Source organism: Camelus ferus, chromosome 33, assembly GCF_009834535.1.
Source record: "Camelus ferus isolate YT-003-E chromosome 33, BCGSAC_Cfer_1.0, whole genome shotgun sequence".
NCBI lineage: Eukaryota > Metazoa > Chordata > Mammalia > Artiodactyla > Camelidae > Camelus > Camelus ferus.
In genome coordinates this window covers 20,094,896-20,117,925 of record NC_045728.1, presented here as the reverse complement: position 1 = coordinate 20,117,925, position 23,030 = coordinate 20,094,896, and the positions used below count along the sequence as shown (strand labels likewise).

Below are 23,030 nucleotides of genomic sequence, written 5' to 3'. Positions count from 1 at the left end.
GGGCTACCCTTAGTGACGGAAAGAATCCAGCACCGACTGCAAGATCTGTACTCTAATATCTGCCCAGAAACCATCTGTGTGAGACGAGGGATCAATTCTTCTGGGGCTCTGTGGTGTAAGTGAGTTAGGGGTGAGGGCATCTGCTCTCTAGCTTAGGCATGAGCTACGTATTACACAGCCCTTGGTTCTGTCACTTGTTATAATGCACATGACCCTGGGGAAGTTAGATAGCCTCTCTATAGCTCAGTTTCATCACCTGTTAAATAAAAGTATAAAAATATTTGCTTAATAGAGTCACGGTGAGCATTAAATGAGTTCTCAGAACAGCACCCGGCTCATCAGTTATCATCATTCTCAGCAGAAGCCTGGCTGACTCCACAGGAAAACACTACACGGAGTGTTGACACTGGCAACAAATGTTTGGTTCCAAAGTGATATTCCTGACTGTTACAGAAACTCTGGGATATAATTTATTAATAATTTCCAAGTACTCCCTCTGAATACTGAGTGGAACAGTAGCCACCAACTTCAGAGTACATTGTGCCCAGAGCTGTGGCTTCCCTTCAAAAGAAAAGTGTTACAAAATTGCTAAAGTCTGGAATTTTATTAAATTGTGAGCATACCTTTCCAAAGTAATGAGGGAATTTGTGTTGATCTTCAATGACGTGGGCAAACCCTCCTTGGAGGCCAAAATTCACAGAGAAGTAAGGTAAGCCTCTGGGTACCTAAATAAATGAGAGATCACACATGAATACAGCATGAAATCAGAAAGTTTTGCGTAATCCTTCTTCCTAATTAAGCATCCCTCAAGACAAATGTACACAATGAATTTCCAATTCTGAAGATACTCAAGCACTAACTTAACTTTCTGAGTAAAATATTTCCTTTGGTAGCCTTTCAGCCAGATAGTGCTTCGTAATATCCAGCAATTATAATCAAAAGCAGTTATTTTCATGTCTTTGGGGAAAACAGGAAAGCAAAGGCACTTGCTTTTTTACACAGCAACAGAATAATTTCCCTTAGACTCTGCAAATAAAGATTAAGCACATGCTTTCCTATATTTTTCTCACAACGCAGAATAGGAAGTGGGGCCAAGTCATATACTTAGAGCTGTTTATAATATCCCTAGGACTTTACTGTTATTTATTTATCAAAGATAAATTAAACATGAACAATCATAGTTTTTTATTAATTGGTGAGATGGGTGTAGCGATATTTAGTTTACCAACCTCATTTCAAAATATCTCCAGGATTAGCTATTATCTTTCCCTTCCTTTTATCCCTTCCTCTTTCTACACACACACACACGAGTGTGCATGAAGTATCTTAATTGGAAAAGACCGTATTTTCTAGCTTTATAATAAATTAAGTAGATCTTGTATCCTTGCAAGTTTTTCCTCCAAACCACAATTCTGTCACTGGAAATTATTCAAACTGACCAATTTAAGTAATATCTTTTCCCTCCAGTCCCTTCATACAGTCAACTTTTACTAATTTTTGGCAGAGAATTGAATACTTCTACTAATTATATGTATTTTGCATTGTGTCCTCAAGAAGGCATGACTTGGAAAGATATAATATGGTATAATAAGAGTAGTCATCTTGAAATAGTATAAAGCAATTAAAATTGGGGCTTATAAAGAATTGTTCATGTTAAGGAAAAGCGTTAAGTTAAAAAAAAAATCAGTTTGTGAAATAGTACGTAACATAAAATGCAGAGAAATGGGTTACCACTTTGCGGCTTTGCTTTTGTGTGACCTAGGCACTTAGGAAAAAATTAAGAGACAGACAAGGCTCTAACTGCAGCTCTGATTCTTGTAACTATGGAACCTCAGGCAAGTTATTTAACATGTCTAAGTCTCAAGAGAAATAGGAAGAGCTCAGAAGTTTGCTATTAGGATCAAACAGAAAAATGCAAATAAAGCACATAGCCCAATGCTTGGCACAGAGAATATTATTCAAATATTCCTTTCATTTTCATTTCTGTCTCCCATTAATAGCACTTCATGCAAATCTGGTAGTCAAAAAAAAAAAAAAAAAAGAATGGAAGGCTCCCATTAAAATATTTTTGCTATCTGAAGTAGATCAACATGAATGTGAATGGCTAAATGATGCTGCAGACCAACATAAAGTAAAGAGCAGTGCTCAAGGCAGGGATGACTTCAGGAAGCAATTTACGATGACTGTGCCCACGCTTTTTGTTTGTGTCACACTGCGTTTGGTAGAAAAATGGCTTCCTAAATATGTCTATGCTCTAATCCCCTATTTGCCATGAATATGTTACACTTTATGGCAAAAAGGACTTTGCAGATGCAATTAAATTAGGGACCTTGAAACAGGGAGATTACCCTGGGTTATCCAGGATATGACAGGAAGGTCAGAGGCAAAGACTGAAAGATCCTAGGCTGGCTGGCTCTGCACAGGAAGGAAAGGCTCACAAGCCATGGAATGCAGGTGGCTTCTAGAAGCGGAAAAAGGCAAGGGAATGGATTCTCCCCGAGAGCCTCCAAAAAAAAGCACGCCTGCTAAAGCCTCGATTTTAGTCCAGTGAAACCTACTTTGTACTTGTGGCTTCCAAAACTACGATGTAAGAAGTGTGTTGTTTTAAACCACTGAGTTTGCGGTAATTTGCATATGTATCCCAAGGCTCAGAAACCTATGGTCCAAGTGCCAGGATGGCATAATGAGCACACTATGGCCTTCTCACAAAGAACAGCTGTCACCACAAGCAGCTCTGCTCTCTCACTGCCGGAGGAGAGCTGTTAGCAGGCATTGCAAAGGCTACTACACTCAGCTCCTCCCTTTTCCTGCCCTGAGCAGCCAGAGGCATAGAGGTTGGAACTTTAGTGTCACTCGTGAAGGGTACTGTCAGAATTACAGCAAAAAAAAAGTTATTAATTATAGGAAAACAGTAGTATTTGAATTTCCCTCTTTAATATTCCAGATTTTAATCTTTAATCTTGTCCTCATATTTGAGGATCTCTGGGTAAACCCAAAGTCTGAGGTGGACTTCCCTTAGTTTTAAAAGTCAGATCCTAAATGTCTTAGATGTTTTTCAACTGCTCTAGTTACCACAAAATTAAACCTAAAAACCACATTTAAAAGTTCAGGAAGAATTCATGTGAACTCTCAATAACATCTCCTCATGAAAAGAGACTGCTTCCGCTTTCTTGACAAGTTATTTAGTATCATGCAATTTCGCTGGCAATGAACATTCAGGATCTGTTTCCCTTGTGTATTTCTATAAACTTCACATTACACTGCAAAGAAATCAAAAGACCCAGAGAAAGTAAACAATCGACATAAAAAGAGAAGCTTACTTACACAAATAAAAACATAAATCAACAGAGAATTTGAATGAATTACAAATATGTGAATCTCTACCAATAGCCAAGAATCTACTGTGGGAAAAAAAATTCACCACACCCCCAAGACACATGTGAAATACTTCATGGAACTAGCAAGGACATAGAGTTTTTAAAAGAAGTATAATAAGGTTTCTTCAGAACAAAAATAATGTTAAAATAAATCAAGATTGTTCACTTCATGCTCAGAAACATGCTTATCATTTTAAAAAGACACTGGCAAGCTTGCTAACCTAAAAAGTGACCTGCTTTGAAATTACTCTTATACTCAAATTCCCTTCACAATTCCATGCACACATTTATTACATCCTAAAGCTAACAGGTCATTTGTATTGCCCGTCTGCTGTGACTCTGTTCAAATAATCTCAGGCAGAATGTTACATGGTGATTCAGAACACACTTCAAAGCTGAATATCCAACTACCACTCCAATAAGAATCTGTATCTGTTTCTTACTTTGTGTATTGGTTAAGTTAAATATTAAAACCCTCTAGGTACTTATTTCACGTACGTATCCAGGTTTAAAAAAAAAAACTTACATGAGGTACTAGATGGCTCACCAGTAACATTGCTGCATATACAGTGGAGCAAGTGGAGGATAATACGATTTTTTATAATTTGAACTTTGAAATATTAGCATTTCCTTTTTTCAAAATGAAGTATAGTTGACTTAAAACATATTTTAGGTATACAACATAGCAATTCAATATTTTTATAGATTATTCTCCATTTGAAGCTATCATAAAATGCTGGTTACATGCCCTATGCTGTCACTCCATTTCTGTACCTAATTTATTTCACACTTTGTAACTTGTACCTCTTAATCCCCTTCCCCTGTCTTACCTCTTCCCCAGCCCCTCTACTCATTGGTAACCACTAGCTTGTTCTCTACATCTGTGAGTCAGTTTCTGTTTTATTCATTTGCTTTAGTTTTGAGATTCCACATATAAGTGAAAAGATACCATATTTGCCTTTCTCTGTCTGACATATTTCACTAACTATAATACCCTCTAGGTGCATCCACATTGTTGCAAATCACAAAATTTCATTTTTTGTGTCTGAGTAATATTCTTTATTATATATGCATATTATACATATTATATACATATTTATACACACACCATAACTTCTTTATCCATTTATCTACTGATGGACACTTAAGTTGCTTACATATCTTGGCTATCGTAAATGTTGCTGCTATGAATGCTGGCATGCACGTATCTTTTCAAATTCGTGTTTTGGTTATCTTCAGATATATATCCAGGAGTAAAATTGCTGGATCATAGAGTAGTTCTATTTTTAATGTTTTGAGGAATCTCCATGTTTTCCACAGTGGCAGTACCAGTTAATATTTCCATCAGTGGTGCTCTAGAGTTCTCATTTTTCCACATCCTTGCCATCACTTATTATTTGTTGTCTTTTTGATGACAGCCATTCTGACAGGTGTGAGGTGATATGTCACTGTGGTCTGCATTTACATTTCCCAGATGATTAGCGATACTGAGTATCTTTTCATGTGTCTGTTGACCATCTGAATGTCTTTTTGAAATAATGCCTACTCATGTCTTCTGCCTACTTTCTAACTGGGTTGTTTCTTTGACATTGAGTTGTATGAGATTTTTATATATTCTGAATATTAACCTCTTATCAGACATAATTTGCAAGTATCGTCTCCTATTCAGTAGGTTGCCTTTTCATTTTGTTAATGGTTTCCTTCACTGTGCAAAATCTTTTAAGTAAGATTAGGTCCCATTTGATTATTTTTGCTTTTGTTTCCCTTGCCTGAGGAGACAGATCTAAAAAATATTGCTAAGACCTATGTCAAAGAGTGTAATGCCTATGTTTTCTTTTAAGAGTTTGCAGTCTTACATTTAGGTCTTTAATCCATTCTGAGTTTATTTTTTATATGGCATGAGAAAATGTTCTGAATTCATGATTCTACATGTAGCTGTCCAGTTTTCCTAACACTACTTATTGAACAGACTGCCTTTTTTCCTCTGTATATTCTTTCCTCCTTTGTCATATATTGACCACAGGTGCATAAGTTTATTTCTGGGCTCTCATTGAGCTAAGTGTCTGTTTTCATGCCAGTGTTTTGATTACTGGAGCTTTGTACTGTTGTCTGAAGTCATGAAGTATGATATCTCCAGCATTGTTCTGTTTTTTCAAGATTGCTTTGGTGATTCGAGGTCTTTTGTGGCTCCATACAAATTTTAGGAATATGTGTACTAGCTCTGTGAAAAGTATCGTGTGTATTTTCATATGTATTACATTAAATCTGCAGATTGCTTTGAGTAGTATATTTTAACAATATTAATTCTTCCAATCCATGAACATGGGATATCTTTCCATTTCTTTGTATCATGTTCAGTTTCCTTCATCAGTATCTTATACTCTTCAGAGCAGATAGGTCTTTCACATCCTTGGTTAAGTTTACATCTAGCTATTTTATTCTTTTCGATGCAATTGTAAACAGGATTGTTTTCTTCCTTTCTCTTTCTGATAGTTCATTATTAGTGTATAGAACAGTGACAGATTTGTTTTTATTAATCTTGTCTCCTGCAACTGCAGTGAATTCATTTCTTAGTTCTAATAGTTTTTTTTTGTTTTGTTTTGGTGGAGACTTTAAGGTTTTCTATACATAGTACCATGTTATATTCAAATACTAACAGTTCTCACTTCTTCCCTTCCCATTTGGATTCCTTTCTTTTTCTTCTCTGATTGCCGTGGCTAGGAATCCCAATACTATGTTAAATAGAAATGGCGAAAGTGGGCATCCTTGTCTTCTCCCGATCTGAGAGGAAAGTTTTCAGTTTTTCACCATTGAGTATGATGTTAGCTGTAGGTTTATCACAAAGGACTTTTATTATGTTGAGGTATGTCCCCACTATATCAACTTTGTTGAGAGTTTTTACCATGAATGGGTGTTGAAATTTGTCAGCTGCTTTTTCTGCATCTACTGAGATGATCTTATGGTTTTTATATTTCATTTTGTTAATGCGGTGTATCACATTGATTTACTTGCAAATATTGGACCATCCCTGCATCCCTGGAATAAATCCTCCTTGATCATTGTATATGATCCTTTTTATGCATTGTCTAATTCACTTTGCTAATATTTTGTTGAGAATTTTTGTGTCTATATTCATCAGAGATATTGCATTTGTCTCAAGGTATTTTCTGATTTCCTTTTTTTTTTTTTTTTGTCTGTCTGTCTGTTTTGGCTGACCCACTGAATTTTTAGTAGCATGCTGTTTAGTTTCAGTGTGTTTGTTTGTTTTTTCTATTTTTCTTCCAGTAATTAATTTCCAGTTTCATACCACTATGGTTGCAAAAGCCACTTGATATTTCTATCTTCTTAAATTTGATGAGACTTGTTATGTGGCCTAGCATGTGCTCTATCCTGGATTCAGCTGCACTTGAAAAGAATGTATATTTTGTTGCTTTTGGATGGAAAGCCTGTAGATCTATTAAGTCCAACTGGTCTAATGTGTCTTTAAGGCCATTGTTTCTTTAATGAATTTCTACTTAGATGATATGCCCACTGATATAAGTGGGGTGTTTAGCCCCCACTGTTATTGTATTATTGTCAATTTCTCCCTTACATCTGTTAATACTTGCTTTATATATTTAGACAGTCCTACACTTATATGTTATATGCATATGTTTACATATATGCATGTTTACAAATGTTATATTCTCTTCTTGTATTGATCACTCTATCATTACATAATGCTCTTCTTTGTCTTTTATTATAGACCTTGTTTTAAAGTTTACTTTGTTGGATATGAGTATTCCTACCTCAGCTTTCTTGTCCTTTCAATTTGCATGAAATATCTTTTTTCCATTCCCTCACTTTGAGCCTGCATCTTTAGCTCTGAAATGCGTCTTTTATAGGCAGCATATAGATGAATCATTTAAATCTAATGAACCACCCTATGTCTCTTGATTGGAGCATTTAATGCATTGACGTTTAAAGCAAATACTGATAGATGTGTACTTATTGCCATCTTGTTAAATTTTTTTTAGTTTTTCTCTATTCCTTTCTTCTTCTTTTAGTCTCTTCCCTTGTGGTTTGATTATTTTATTTTATTTTATTTTTTTTTTAGTATTGCATTTGTGTTCCTTTCTCTCTAGCTTTTCTGTATTTATTGCAGGTTTTTGATCTGTGGTTATCATGGAGTTCATATATATTGATATATCTCTATCTACTTGTTTTAAACTGACAGTCATTTAAGTTCAGAGACATTGTGAAAGATCTATATTTCTTACTCCCCCTCCACATCTTCTATTTTTGATGTCACATTTTACATCTATGCCTATCCCTTAACTGTTTATCGCAGTTATATTTGATTTTACAATTTTTGTCTTTTAACCTTTCTACTAGTTTATTTAAAGTGGTTGATCCCCCTTACTATATAACTGCCTTTAACAGTGGGGTTTTTCCCTTCCTGTATTTTATTTCTTGTTGTAGTCTTTTCTACTTGAAGGCCCTTTAACATTTTTTATGAGGTCAGTTCAGTATTGATGAACTCTTTATTTTTATCTGAGAAGCTCTTTATCTCTCCTTTAATTCTGAATGACAACCTTGCTGAGTACAGTATCTTAGGTTGTTAAGTTTTTTCCTTTCAGCACTTTAAAATACATTGTGCCACAGCCTTTGGCTTGCAAAGTGTCTGCTGAAAAACCAACCAATGGCCTGATGGGAGTTCCCTTGTATGTAACTGTTCATCTCTTGTTGCCTTCAAAATTCTTTATATTTTCCCATTTTAGTTATTACATGTCTTGGTGTGCCTCTCTTTGGGTTCATCTTGTTTGGGACTCTCTGTACTTCCTATACCTGGGTATCTGTTTCCTTCTTCAGGTTTGAGAAGTTTTGAGCCAAAATTTCATCAAATGCATTTTCTACCTCTGTCTGTCTCTTCTCCTTCTGTGATTTCTATAATGCAAATGTTAGTATGCTTGATGTTGTCCCAGAGGTCCCTTAAACTAGACATCTTTTTTTCATTTTTACTTTTCCTGTTCTCATTGGGTGATTTTCACTATTCCACCTTCCAGATCGCTTATGTGTTCCTCTATATTACCTAATCTGCTATTAATTAACTCTAGTGTATTTTTCATTTCAGTTATATTCTTCAGCTCTGAATGGTCCTTTTTAATATTTTCTGGTTCTTTATTAAAATTCCCACTGTGTTTATCTATTTCTTCCCCAAGTTCAGTTAGCATTATTACTATTGCTCTGAACTGTATCAGGTAAATTATTTATCTGTTTCAATATGGTTTTATTCAGAGGTTTTCTTGTTTTCTCAATTGAAACATATTCTTCTACCTGTATGAAAGTATGTGAAAAAGCTGCCTGTCCTGGTCTTGAAGGTGTGTACTTGTGTGGGAGCATCCAAATGCAGTTAGTGTGCGCCCAGTGGCTTTGGTGGGAGAGCTGGATCTGAAGTGAGTCCAGCGTCCTGATAGCCACTGCCTTGGTGGGAGGCAGAGCCAGAGCCAGGTTCGAGCTTGGGCTTCTCCCACGCTCAGTGGCAGTCACCACCCTCCTGGGGGCAGGATCCAGGCCCAGGGGGCTGGAGCAGGAGCCCTGAAGGACCTGCATTTCTCTCAGGTGTAATGGCAGTTCCACCTTGGCTGGGGCACGGCCAGGACCTGAGGGCTTGGGCTGCGTTTTGAAGCTGGCTCCACTTTTTCCTTGGTGTGTGCACCTTGATTAGAGGCTAGGTCAGGGCCAGAGGGGTTGGCCAGATTACTCGGCTGGTTCCAATCTTTCCCAAGTGTGCATATGGACATGTGCGCATGAAATGGCAGTCTCCACCCTGGAGCTGGTTTCTCTCCCTCCCAAGTATGTTGCCACTATCTTAGTCAGAGGAAGAGCAGGGGCCTAAGCAAGCTCTGTTCCCTCCAAGTGTGTGCACTCTCTTTGGCAAATGAAGCCTCCACCTCAGCAGGGTGCAATAGCAGAGCAGGAGGGGCTAGAGTTGGAGCCTGGTGCAGATTGGGTGGCACACTGGGGTGGTTGTGGCAAGTTGGCCAAAGCACCATGCAGTTTTCAATCTGCTGCTTCCACCCTTGTAGCTCTTCAAGAGCAGGGTCTCAGTTTCTTATAGCATTCAGGTAAGCCTCGCTGGTTTTCTAGCCCAGACAGTGCTCACCTTCCCTATGTTGGACCACTGGCCTGGGGATACCGAATAGGTGGATTGAACCCTGCACTCCACAGGGCAGATCCCCCAACATGTGATATCTCCCTCCTCCTCCAGGTCACCCTAGTGGTGTGGGTCCCAACTAGATGGCTTCTCCTCCCCTACCAGACTCTGTGTGGTTCTTTCTTTACAGCCAGGGTTGCAGAAGAGCCATCTTGCTAGTCTTCAGGTCACTCTCAGTGAAAGCTGCTTTACCTGAGTTGTCATCTTGATGCATTTGTGAGGGACGTGGGCTCAGCATCACGCTACCTCATCATCTGGATTCCAGCCATTCTCCTGAAATCCTGAAATATCTTCAACTACCATTAAAACCATATTCTAAAAGAACATTCAATGGCACTGGAAATTATGGTATGAAAAGTAAAAAACTCAAGCACAAAAGATGGATGTACATTACATGAACATTTCGGGGGGGGAGGGGTGTTTTGGTTTTTAATATATAGTCTGGCCCAAATTACCAGCAAGGGAAGAGTAAAAGACTATAGACAATGTTTCTATACAATTTTAATATTATACGTCTAGTTCCATGAAGAATGCCATTGGTATTTTGATAAAGATTAAACTGAATCTGTAAATTGCCCTGGGCAGTATGGTCACTTTAACAATATTGATTCTTCCAATCCAAGAACACAGTGTATCTTTCCATCTGTTTGTGTCATCTTCAGTTTCTTTCATCAGTGTCTTAGTTTTCAGTGTACAGGTCTTTTGCCTCCTTAAGAAGATTTATTCTGAACTATTTTATTCTTTTCAATGTGATGGTAAATGGGATCCCTTAATCTCGCTTTCTGATACTTTGTTGTTAGTGTATAGAAAGGCAACAGATTTCTGAGTATTAATTTTGCATCGTGCAACTTTACCAAACTCATGGACCAGCTCTAGTAGTTTTCTGATACTGCCTTTAGGGTTTTCTATGTATAATATCACATCATCTGTTAATAGTGACAGTTTTACTTCTTCCTTTCCAATTTTAATTCTTATTATTTCTTTTTCTTCTCTGATTACTGTGGCTAGAATTTCTAAAACCATGCTGAAGAAAAGTGGCAAGAGTGGACATCCTTGTCTTTTTCTGATCTTAGAGAAAACACTTTCAGCTTTTCACATTGAGTATGATGTTAGCTGTGGGTTTATTTTATATGGCCCTTATTATGTTAAAGTATGTTCCCTCAACACCTGCTTTCTGGAATTTTTTTTTTTAATCATAAATGGATACTGAATTTTATCAAAAGCTTTTTCTGCATCTATTCAGATGATCATATGGTTTTTATTCTTCAATCTGTTAATTTGGTGTATCACATTGAATCTGTGGATATTGAAAAATCCCTGCATCCCTGAGATGAATCTTCCTTACTCGTGGTATATGATCCTTTTAATGTATTGCTGGATTCAGATTGCTAGTATTTTGATGAGAATTTTTGCATCTTTGTTCATCAGTGATATTGGCCTATAATTTTCTTTTTTGTGTGATACCTTTGTCTGGTTTTGGTATGAGGATGATGGTGGCCTCACAGAATGAGTTCAGAGATATTCCTTCCTCTGCAATTTTTTTAAAATAGTTTCAGAAGGATAGATGTTAACTCTTCTCTAAACGTTTGGTATAATTCACCCTGTGAAGCCATCTGGTCCGAGACTTTTCTTTGTTTAGAGTTTTTAATTAGTGATTTAATTTCATTACTGGTAATCGGTCTATTCAAATTTTCTGTTTCTTCCTGGTTCAATCTTAGGAGATTGTACCTTTAAAAGACCCCAGATAGCCAAAACAATCTTAAGAACAAAGCTGGAGGAATCATGCTTTCTGACTTTAGACTACAGTACAAAGCTACAGTAATCAAAAAGTAAGGTATTGTACTGGCACAAAAACAGACATATAGGTCAACAGAACAGAACAGAGAGCCAAAAAATAAAGTCACACACTACGGTCAAGTAATCTACGACAAAAGAGGTAAGAATATACAATGAAGAAAAGACAGTCTCATCAATAAGAGGTGCTGGGAAAACTGGACAGCTCCACGTAAAGGAGCAAGGTTAGAACATTCTCTAACACCACATACAAAAATAAACTCAAAATGGATTAAAGACTGAAATCCAAGACCAGATACTATAAAACTCCTAGAGGAAAACATAGGCAGAATACTCTGACATAAAACACAGCAATATTTTTTTGGATCTATTTCCTAAAGTAAAAGAAATAAAGGCAAAAAGTAAACAAATGGGACCTAGTTAAACCTAAAAGCTCCTGCATGGCAAAGGAAACAACTGGCAACATGAAAAGAAAACCTACCACACGGGAGAAAATATTTGCAAATGATACGACCAGTAAGGAGTTAATATCCAACAACCCAACATATATAAACATCTCATGCAAATCAGCATCAAAAAAATAAACAACTTGATTGAAAAATAGACAGAAGAACTAAACACATTTTTCCAAAGAGGAAATGCAGATGGCCAATAGACACATGAAAAGAAGCTCAATATCCCTAGTCATCAGAGAAATGCAAATCAAAACTACAATGAGGTATCACCTCACACCAGTCAGGATGGCCATCATTAAAAAGTCCACAAATGGTAAATGCTGGAGACGGTGTGAAGAAAAGGGAACCCTCCTACACTGCTGTGGGAATGTAAATTGGCACTACACCGTGGAAAAAAGTATGGAGGTTTCTCAGAAAACTATAAATAGAACTACCATATTACCCACCAGTTCCACTCCTGGGTATATATCTGAAAAAAACAAAAACACTGATTCAAAAAGATACATGCACCTCAATGTTCATAGCAGCATTATTTACAACTGCCACACTATGGAAATAATCTAAGTGTCCATCAAGAGATTAATGGATAAAAAAGATGTGAGATATATATATATATATATATATATATATATATATTACATAATGGGATATATACTCAGTCATAAAAATGAATGAAATTTTGCCATCTGCACCAAAATGGATGTACTTGGAGGGCATTATGCTAAGTGAAATAAGTCTGAGAAAGAAAGACAAATACTATATGATATCACTTATATGTGGAATTTAAAAAATAAAACAAACTAGTGAATATAACAAAAAAGAAACAGACTCACAGATACAGAGAACAAACTAGTGGTTGACAGCGGGGAGGTGGGGGTGATACAGAGGTTGGGGAGTGGGTGGTACAAACTACTGGGTGTAAGACAGGCTCAGGGAACACAGCTCAATATCAATATTTTGTGATAACTATAAATGGACAGTAACCTTCAAAAACTGTATAAAACTTTTCAAATGTTTAAAATGGCTGTACTTTTGAATTAAAACTATCTCCAGTAATGCAATGAAATTTGAATCTTTTGTCTTCCCTGTAATAAATATACTAGGGACTCCTATCAGTCACATAAGAGTCTGGCTTTCCAGAAGAAGAAATGGGAGAAAAATATTATAGTGACATCTACTAGAATAGGGGTTGGCAAAATTAAAAAGATTTTTTAAAAAATTTTAAAAACTTTTAAAAACCTATAATAAAAGTTTTAATTTAAATAAAATATTTTGGGCTTTGCAAATCATACAATTTCAGGGGCAACTCTCAACTATGCCCTTGTAGCATGAAAGTAGCCAAAGACAATAAATTAAAAAAGGGGGTAGCTGTCTTCCCATAAAGCTTCCTTACACAAACAGGCAGCGGGCTAGATTTAGCACACAAACTGTGGTTCCCAACCCCTGCACTAGAATGTAAGCTCTGTAAAGTCTTCGTTTTGTTCCACTATGCATTAAAAGCCCCTAGAATAGTGCCTGGTAGATACTAGGCACTCAATAAACATTTCTGGAATAAATTACTCTTTGAATAGAAAAACAAAAAGGAATTCATAGTTCTATTATATATCTATTCCTTTTAACTTATATTTCTAGAAAAGAAGGAGGTCATTACAGAATTATTTAAGTGTAACTTGCATCTAAAAGTTGATCTGCAAATGAAGATTAAACTATGAAGCATGGTTAGGAAAGTCTCTAAAAGAACAATGTATCCATAATCTAATTCAACTACTATTTTAAAGAAACGTAACAGGGAACCTCTGTATAAGAAAAGAGAGAGAGAGATGCAAGTTCAAAATACAGTCTCTAGAAAAATGTTTCTCTCATTATAATTTCAGTAAAAAGGAAGGCCCCCTTCTCACTTGTACCACAGAGGCTGAGAATCCCATGAGGGGAGCTTTCATGGCAGAGCCTTATGGCTGTCATAGCCAATTATAGGCACTACGATGGCAGAGGGCCAGAGGATAAGGAATAAACACTCAAATAAGCGATTAAACAAATAAAGATTTGCAAGACCAGATAGAACGAAAACAGTTTCTTCTTTATTTGTAGAATTACACTTACTTCACCTTTGGTCACTCAGCCAAATGTTCTCTTTCTCAAGTAAGATGTGGAAATTACAAAGATCCTAAAACACTAGGGTAATTTCTCATATTGAAAACAAGTAATACTTACAGACTTTCTGATATCTTTTGAAGAGAGATCAATCAATTTCTTGTTCATAGACCACTCTTCATCAGATTCCATTATGGCTTTCTAAAAAATAGCCATTTGTTAATAAAAAAAGTAATATACAAGTAAATACACAGAGACAGTTTTAAAATAAGGTAATATAGTGAATTAATTGTAGGATATAATATACATGTTAGGTTACTTTGAATAAATTAAGGTTTTAATCTCTGTTATTTAAAATTAGAATTTCTTGATTTCTTAAAAGTCCTATCTTTCACCAAGATAATACTATTTTACTCACTTTTAACTCTTGTACTAAATTTAGCTCACCTTTACATGGCAAAACAATCCTTAGTTAGACCAAGCAATTAAATATTAAATATAATTTGTGAACATAAGGAGCAAATTTTAAAGGTGAAATTAACTTTCAAATAAGCACGATTTAAAAACATTGGTATACTGCTGTTCCCTATTTAAAAGACATGGATTGCCTGTGTTGACACTACAATGTAGCACATTCAATATAAAACTAAACCCAAAGCAAATAAATACATCTTTAATGATCATATAAAAGGTTTAGGGTAGAAGAGAAAAGTGACATCCCATTCTGCCAAGAGATGACATTCTTGTCACCCAGCCTGAGTGACAGCAGCTGCTCTATGTTATGCCCTATACCTCAGTGCCCATAGGCACAATCACCTAAGACTGCCACTATTGCATATATGGTTCTACATTTACAAATTTATATTAGTCTATAAATTATACTATACTCAGGTCAGTATCAAACAAAGGCTATTTGGTTAAAGCTATTTGAATATTATAATGCTACTTAGTTGATTAAAAATCTAGTCATTTATCACATGTCCAAAACTATATGTCAAGGTTAGATTTTAGTTTCTTTTTACAAGTAGCACAATGAGGTATTAAATACTAAAACTTGCAGCAATAACTTGCTTCAGCAATTGTAATTTGTACTGTTTGCATGTAACTATCTTTGGTGTTGATGAACTTTAATGATAAGTTTTCTAGAATTATGACTATAATTTTGAGTGGAAAGTACTTCAAGGTAAAACTTTAATTTTTCATTTGAGAAATGAGTAATTAAACTAGAAATTATAAATTACCATTTGATAGTATAGTCATACTTTAAGCATCCATTTTATTTTTTTAACTTTTTTTATTGAGTTATAGTCATTTTACAATGTTGTGTGAAATTCCAGTGTAGAGCACAATTTTTCAATCATATATGAACATACATATATTCATTGTCACATTTTTTTTGCTGTGAGCTACCACAAGATCTTGTATGTATTTCCCTGTGCTATATAGTATAATCTTGTTTGTTCTGCATATGTCTGTCAGTATCTACAAATTTTGAACTCCCAGTCTGTCCCTTCCCAGTTGCCCACCCTGGGCAACCACAAGTTTGTATTCTAAAGCATCCTTTTTAAAAGTCAAAATCCTAAATATTTTTCTACAGAAATTTATACAACAGAATATTTTGTGCTTTATTTCATTTGTTTGTATGAAATTTGACATAAGTATATGGGAGAAAAAAAGTATCAGAATAAAGATAACTATTCATAAAACCATACTATAACAAAAAAATAAGTCTATATGTAAAGACTATGTATAAATACCTTAAAATAGATGGGAGCCATATCACCCACTTCCTTTGGGAGAGGAACGCATTCATAAACCATATGATACTGCTTCTTCATGCTCATATTTGTTTCTAAAAAGATACAGTCCAATCCTTTATCTTCGAACATCTTTACCAATGATTTTCTGAACATCTGAAGAAAAGACAATGGCTAGGTAAATGAAGCAGTCAGAGGAGATGCAAAATATGAAAACAATAAAAAGTACAATAAATTCCTTTAAAAAAAACAAACAGTAAACAATGTCTGAACTCTGTAATGTGATGTTATAGTTTTTACTTTCTAAATCTACTACAGAGTTTCACATAGCTAAGCAACATTTTTTAAAAACTGAAACTATCTGCAATTATGTATGCATAATTGTATACATAATACACAATTGTGTATAGATTAGAAACAGTTCCAGTAAACTAAAATAAGAAAAGGAAGAGATAAATTAAAATTTAGGTGGTAAAATATATAGAACTGACAGGGAAAACATCCATAAGCCAAAAAAAGGTGCTCGGAGCATGTAGGCATCCTTAAATTCAGTAACAGACAAGCAGAATTCACTTCCAATTGCTTTTTTATCCTTACAGTAATTTTATTTTCTGGTTCCCTTCATATGCGTGCTGATCTTTCTCTTCCAACTTTTTTTTTTTTGAGGTATAGTCAGTTTACAATGTTGTGCCAATTTCTGGTGTACAGCACAGTGTTTCAGTCATACATGAACATACATATATTTGTTTTCATATTCTTTTTCACTGTACGCTACTACAAGATATTGAATGTAGTTCCCTGTGCTATACAGTATGAACCTGCTTATCTATTATATATATATGCCAGTCAGTATCTGCAAATCTAGAACTCCCAGTTTATCCTTTCCCACCCTCTTAGCCCCCTGGTAACCATAATTTTGTTTTCTATGTCTGTGAGTCTGTTTCTGTTTTATATATAAGTTCATTTGCCTTTTTACTCAGCATAATTCCCTAGAGATTCAACCAGGTTGTTGTTGAGACCCTGTCTAATTACTGCCATGTGGAGACAGAAGTTCAGGTTTTACATACAAACCTCTGTTGACAACCAAAAGGGGCAAAGGCTACAAATTACTGCTGGGTAGGGTATGGGAGTTCTGGGTTCCCACCAGGTCTCCACTGATCACTTTTTATTCATCATTCATTACTATTCTAATTTCCACTCATTTTATAAAATAAGAGCAAGTAGGGAAAAAAAGAAATAAGATAATTATAATCTGAGGTGAACTAGAAAGATATCTAGCAAGCAATGGACAGGGGATTCGCTGTTCATTTCTAACCTCAGCAGTAGATAAGTTCAGCATAGTCTCTTTACAACAATCAATTTGCTGTCAATCTCAAAATCTTGGCCAACATCTATAATCTCATGATAGATGATTGTTAGATAAATCATGTAGATGATTATACATGATTCCTTCCCATTTTAAAAATTCTCTGCCTTTGGCATTATACTTTCTAAAATCACATTAACAGAGGTCGTGCACACAATAAAGTTAAATTATGATAAAAACATAAAATATTGGTATAGATATCTATATGGTAAAATTGATTACTCGGATTTTATATTTGCCACGCTCCTAATCTGATTCCTACGTGTAACAACACTTTCCCAAATACAGCTGTGCTCACTAACCTGTTTCATCTTCCTCTTCCTGGGTAACAAGAAGACTACATTTCCCAGACTCTCTGACACTTAAACAAGGCCACGTTTAGCTCTGGGTAATGGAATGTATATGGAAATGATAGGCATCATGTGTATTGAAGCAGTTATTAAGAGGCAGGGTGCCTTCTCACATTCATTTTCTTCCATCCAAGGGGCTGACAGAGAAGGACCACAGGAGAACCTTCCCATGGAAGAAGCCTGGATGCCTGAGTCATTCCTTGGAGGCTATCTGCCACACTGGACTATGATACAAGAAATTAACTTCCACTGCCTCAAAATACTGTGAATTAGGTTTTGTTTGCAACAGGAGTGAAGGATAAGGTGGGTAATTCATTGACATCAGTGATATAACTGGAGCTGCTTCAGATACACCAGAAAGTGACAACAGTTAACCCTGCTTTTCCCTCTACTCAATTGTATGTCCCAGACACTTACCTTCACAAGCCTCATGGTACACGCATACAATAATTAAAAAACAAAACCAAGTGGGGAAATACAGAACTCTGGTTTTATAACATAGTTTTTTAGATTTTTTTTACTTTGTTGACTGTTAGTACATTTGTGAATTTTTGTTTATTATGATTATTTTCAATTAAATGTTATTTATTTCATTATCACTTAGTTCTGTGGTGAGAAGATAATTTTATATACTAGAAAAAGGAGAATCATTACTAGAATGGAACTATATACTTGAAAACCAAAGTTTCTTTTTTTTAATGAAAAAGTAGATAAAAAGCAGCAGCAACAACAAAAATTTAGATGCTTTAAAGATTATCTCACAAACTTCTTTACTTCCTATTTGTTCATAAGTCTTTCCTGGTTTAATGACTGTTCCAGAGTCTATCTGGATAAGAGTAAAGAAGACAGACTTAAGAGGTCATGGATTATAAATGAAAACTTAAAAGGAATAAATCAGTACTGATACAAGAATAGTTCAGTATTATAAAATATATAAACATCATACTTCTAGTCTCAAGGAGGTTACACACATACATTTAAGTACTTCTTCTCCTGTGTGTATATAAAAGAATTTAATTTAAAGACATGAGTTTAATGGTGTAATTTGAGGTGTTCAACTCCATTAAAGCAAGATTTCTCCAAGCTCATGTAACAAATACACTACAGTAGTTAAATAATATTCATTCTTTAAAAGTTATATGAAAACTAAACAATGAAGAAAGCATTCTAGCACATTATCATAAGATACTAAAACTATTTTAAGCTTCAGAGAGATACAGAGAGCTTACATTATGGGAGGAGTGGCATAAAATTCCCATATTCCTAGTAGAAAACACTTCATCATTCACGTAATCACTATTTTCTGTATTTCTAAACTATGATCACTCACCTAATTGCCATTCCTCATTTAGTTAACACATCTGGACCTAAACTGCTAACAATATATTTAAGTAAATTGTACTACACAATGTTATGATTCTTAATTTGTATCAAATCACAGTACCAAAAACTCAGGTAAATTATGAGTAAAGAAATTTCAAATAAAAATTAAAATATTTTCATTAAAATATCAAAGCTATTTAGGGCTGATGATATAATATTAATATTATAATTTATTCAAATTTTCTAAATAGAACACGTCTAAAGTCATTCAAACATAAATGTGATGTGATAGTAGAGAACATACACATTTAACTCTATACAGTTCATGGAGTGACCCCTACAAAAATGACATTAAAGTAATTTTCAAAAGAGCACAAAGCTATTAGAACAAAGAAAATGAGAGAAAATACACTGAAAATCATTATCACCCCATAATACTTGACTTAAACACTAAAAAGTTGGTTCACACCTGTGTGGTGTGGGAGGAGGGGACTTAGCAGGGATAGTAAAAAAGACAGCCATGCTGCACTGCAGAATTCTCAAAAGGCTCACAAATTGGCAGCACCAAGGAGTTATGGACGAAGAGGTGAAGGTGTGGTGAAAAACAGATGACACAGATGAAAGTCTCTCGGAAGAACAATTAACATGCCAGATCCCCTCCTCCACACCAGGAAAACACTATTGGATTATTTTTTGGAGAAGGCAAACAGCAAGGCTACTGGGCTGGGAAAACCAGACACAGTTGAGAGTATACAGTCTGAAAACAGAGGCATCATAGAAAAATGTTACTTAGTGTTTGTTCTTAAATGTTTGACATTCCGTCACCCCAGCCTTCTTCCCCAGCTCAGCTCGCAGAACACTGGAAAGCAGGTGCAGATGCTCTAGGCAAGAGACTGAGTCTTTTCTGGAGACTTTGACTAGCCCTAAGAAGAAGACCTAATGGTGCTATGCACTGGAAGTTTCCCACTGAAATGGCACCGCAGAGAAGCCCACTGCAGATGAGCGTCAATGGCCCCACCACCACACTGCTGATCTGAGATGTTTATCTGACTACAACATACTTCAAGCGTATTTGTCAAACTGATGAGAATACACTCAAAGCGGACAAAGTTTCACTATGTATTTAATAAAACTAAAAATTTAGATCTTATTCATTAGAAATCTCTGATTATTCTCACATGCTCCGCTGACATTTTTCTTTGCATATTCTAATACAAGGTCTAAAATTAAATTTAAATGTTACTAGAGGATGGTGACAAAAATCACTTGAAGGAAGCGGCCCTTGCATTTGCAAACATTATTTTTTGCTAAGTCAAACCATTTTTAAAATATATTCTCTAAAAGTAGTGAATGACCATAAGCGTATTCACCAGGGCATAATTAGAGTTTCTGTACATATATGAAAGTAAACACAGAAATCAGTAAGACTACATTTCTTTAAATAAGCTAGAATTTAGATATTTTCTTCATTCACTATCTTAGAGTACTTTACATCTTCTAACAACTTTTTCCTTTATCACACACAAAAAAAAGCTGTAATGTCATTATTTGCATAAAATAATCTGTCTTTTCCTCCCTCGCTCAGTTTTCTATAATGCGTGTGGGTTACAAAATCCGCTAAACTATAATGTAACCTGTACTAGTATACTCCACACTGTTGGGCAGAATTAATGAGTGATTTTATCTCTGCACTTCTCACAATACCTGGACTATCTTACACTCATGCACTTAGTATCTGTTGAATTGAATAAATTTCTTCTTAAGCCACCTCAGTGTTTTTTTAACTTCTTAATTTACTTTTAATTTAACTTATTAATTAACTTTTTAATTTCTTACAGAAACATAAAACATACAGACTGGACTCCTGTATTACTGAAAATCTTTTTGACACTGTATTTTTGCTCTAAGTTAAATTAGTTTTGCACGTATACACTTTTAAAAACCATTCCAGAAAAGTTCCAAAATAATTCTGAAAACCAAATATGCAATAGTTTCCACTTTAAATTATTTACTACACTGGCATCCACTACTGGAAAAAAATTTTTCTCACATCAAATATACTTGTCCATACTTGCTTGGCCATAGATGCATTAAAACAGTCTGCTCTTTAACTTCCACAGCATAAACTTAAAGATTTCAGGGAGTAAGAGACTGAATTTCACAAAATAAAGTAAAAATATCTCCTCTCTTGTATCCTTATAAGCAAAGACTAGAATTAGTCTCTTTCGAAGGCTTAAAATGTTCATGTTTTCTAACCAGGGGTTCCTATAACCCTATTCAGTTGTCAGGCATTAGGAAAACAAGAGTTTTCCTTCTTTCTTTTTTGGTCATTATAAGATCTCGAGATAACTCAGCTGCAATTTTGCCCATGTTGTGCTTTTCATTTCTTGAAAAATCAACCACAAAAAACAAACAAAAAAATCCCTGCATCCAAAAACTGGCCCAAGTTATAGGGGAAAAGAATGGAAATTAAAGCTGGTAACAAAGTTACAACCAAATCACATCAGCAGAAAAGGTCAACGCCAACTACAGGAAAATATGACAACTGCTAAATATAAATTTATAACTTCCAAAAATTATTTTTTTATTACCTGAAAATATCTTTCCTTTTGGCTGTAATTTTTTAGCTTACTGTGGTAACAATGATTATTTCAATTTCCACAAAAGCAAAGACTGAAAATCTTACACTGATTTTTTTTAAAAGTAAAAATAATTACTACTTGGTCACAGTTTATTTAAATAGTAGACAAAAGCTTCCAGTTGTGCACCTGAGACTATTATGTTATATGACAATTACACCTCAATAAAAATTTTTTTAAAGCTTTCAATAAAGTAAAAAGGTAGTGAGTGGTAAAAACATCATGACAATTATGGAAATGTGTATGTGTTCACATTCAGAAAGTCATGAGTCTACCTAACAAAGGTATAAACTTGTTAGAATTTATCACAATAGATGTGAAGACTGCTCTTATCAGTTGCAACGAATCAAGAGCCTTCTGCCGACCTGCATTTCCTCCCAGATGTCCTCGTCCAGCGAGGTGGCCGCTCTGTGGTGCTGCAAAGGCACTATCAAGCACTGCCCGTCCGTGAGCGACCGAATGTTGGGTAAACACAAATAAACCTAGAGGGAAAGGAGCAAGAGTGGGATGTTACTGCTACTTACTCTCGGCTGGGAAAGACGAGCTCCCGGTAGGGTGCCATGGCTAACAGTTAATAAAGTATACTTATTTATAAGCAATATATTTTGCTTGAATATTTTGAAGTTATTCACTATTTAAAATTTTAAAAGCCATACAGATAGCTTTCAATAAAGCAGAAATTTAAAAGCACAAGTCTCAGTTTCAACTGTTATACCTCAAAGGTTAAGCTTACCAAAGGGTAGCAGGAATGGTACTTCATCCCTCATCTGAGAAAGCCCTTGAAACGACACAAATTTTGCAAGAATAAAAAAAATACACGACCTGGTAAGGGTAGTGAAGTTTAACTGATGCCTATGAAGCAGGCATTCCTCCTCTCACTGGCTGAGAAAAGAGAAATTAACTTCTACATTGCTTTACAGTACTGGTTAAGTTCTATTTTTGTACATACATGTAACACCTACGAGCCGGCACTGTTTTTCCATTCTACACAAACTGTCTTTAAAAGAAAAAAGGTCAATTAGTAAGTCTATAGAGAGCACAAGGTGTTCATAAGGACCATAAATAACATGTTGCAGAGTCTTGATCTTATTTTCTATTATTTTGTTAGGTTTTAGCTAGAAAAATTTTATATGGAAGGATTAATTAATTAATTGATGGATTTAGTTATTTACTTAAATAATACAAAATTATAAAACCTCACTGTAAGAGGATAAACCAGGCGTGCACGTGGATACGGCTATCTACTTAAACTTACAGTTAAATCACAGTCATATTCACAATTAAAAACAATACTGGGAATAAGCATTGGAGAGGTGGCCAAGGTGGTGGAGTGGGAAGACCCTGAATCCACCTCCCCAACAGGCACAACGGAATTACAACTAACTACAGAGCAGCTGCCTACAAGGGCAACCTGAAGCCCAGGAGAAAAGGCATTCCACACTAAACGACACGAAGAAGGAACCACAGTGAGACGGGAGACGGGGGTGGGGACGCAGTACAGTCAGAACCCCCCACCCCAGGCCAGCGGCCCGCAGATGAGAGGAATAGTACAACTGCAGAGGAACTGGATCAAGGAACCCAAGCCCCCCACTGGGTACCCAGGCAGCGGGCCTGCAACATGCAGCCACGTCCCCCCGAAAGCCTGGCTCTGAAGGCCCGCGAGGCTTTCACACAGCAGACCC

At 35.6% G+C, this 23,030-nt stretch overlaps 1 protein-coding gene across 5 annotated transcripts in view; it reads right to left on the bottom strand.

The window, feature by feature from the left end:
- The window catches only part of LOC102503986 (CWF19 like cell cycle control factor 2), a 179,232-nt gene that overhangs the window by 2,362 nt on the left and 153,840 nt on the right, over window positions 1-23,030 (bottom strand). For all 5 annotated transcript variants that reach the window (XM_032472555.1, XM_032472553.1, XM_032472554.1 and 2 more), the window contains 4 exons: window positions 21,714-21,830; window positions 15,671-15,826; window positions 14,034-14,114; window positions 624-725 (listed from right to left, as the gene is read on the bottom strand). In XM_032472555.1, coding sequence (XP_032328446.1) covers window positions 624-725; window positions 14,034-14,114; window positions 15,671-15,826; window positions 21,714-21,830 — 456 coding nt within the window. The remainder of the gene's footprint in view (window positions 1-623; window positions 726-14,033; window positions 14,115-15,670; window positions 15,827-21,713; window positions 21,831-23,030) is intronic.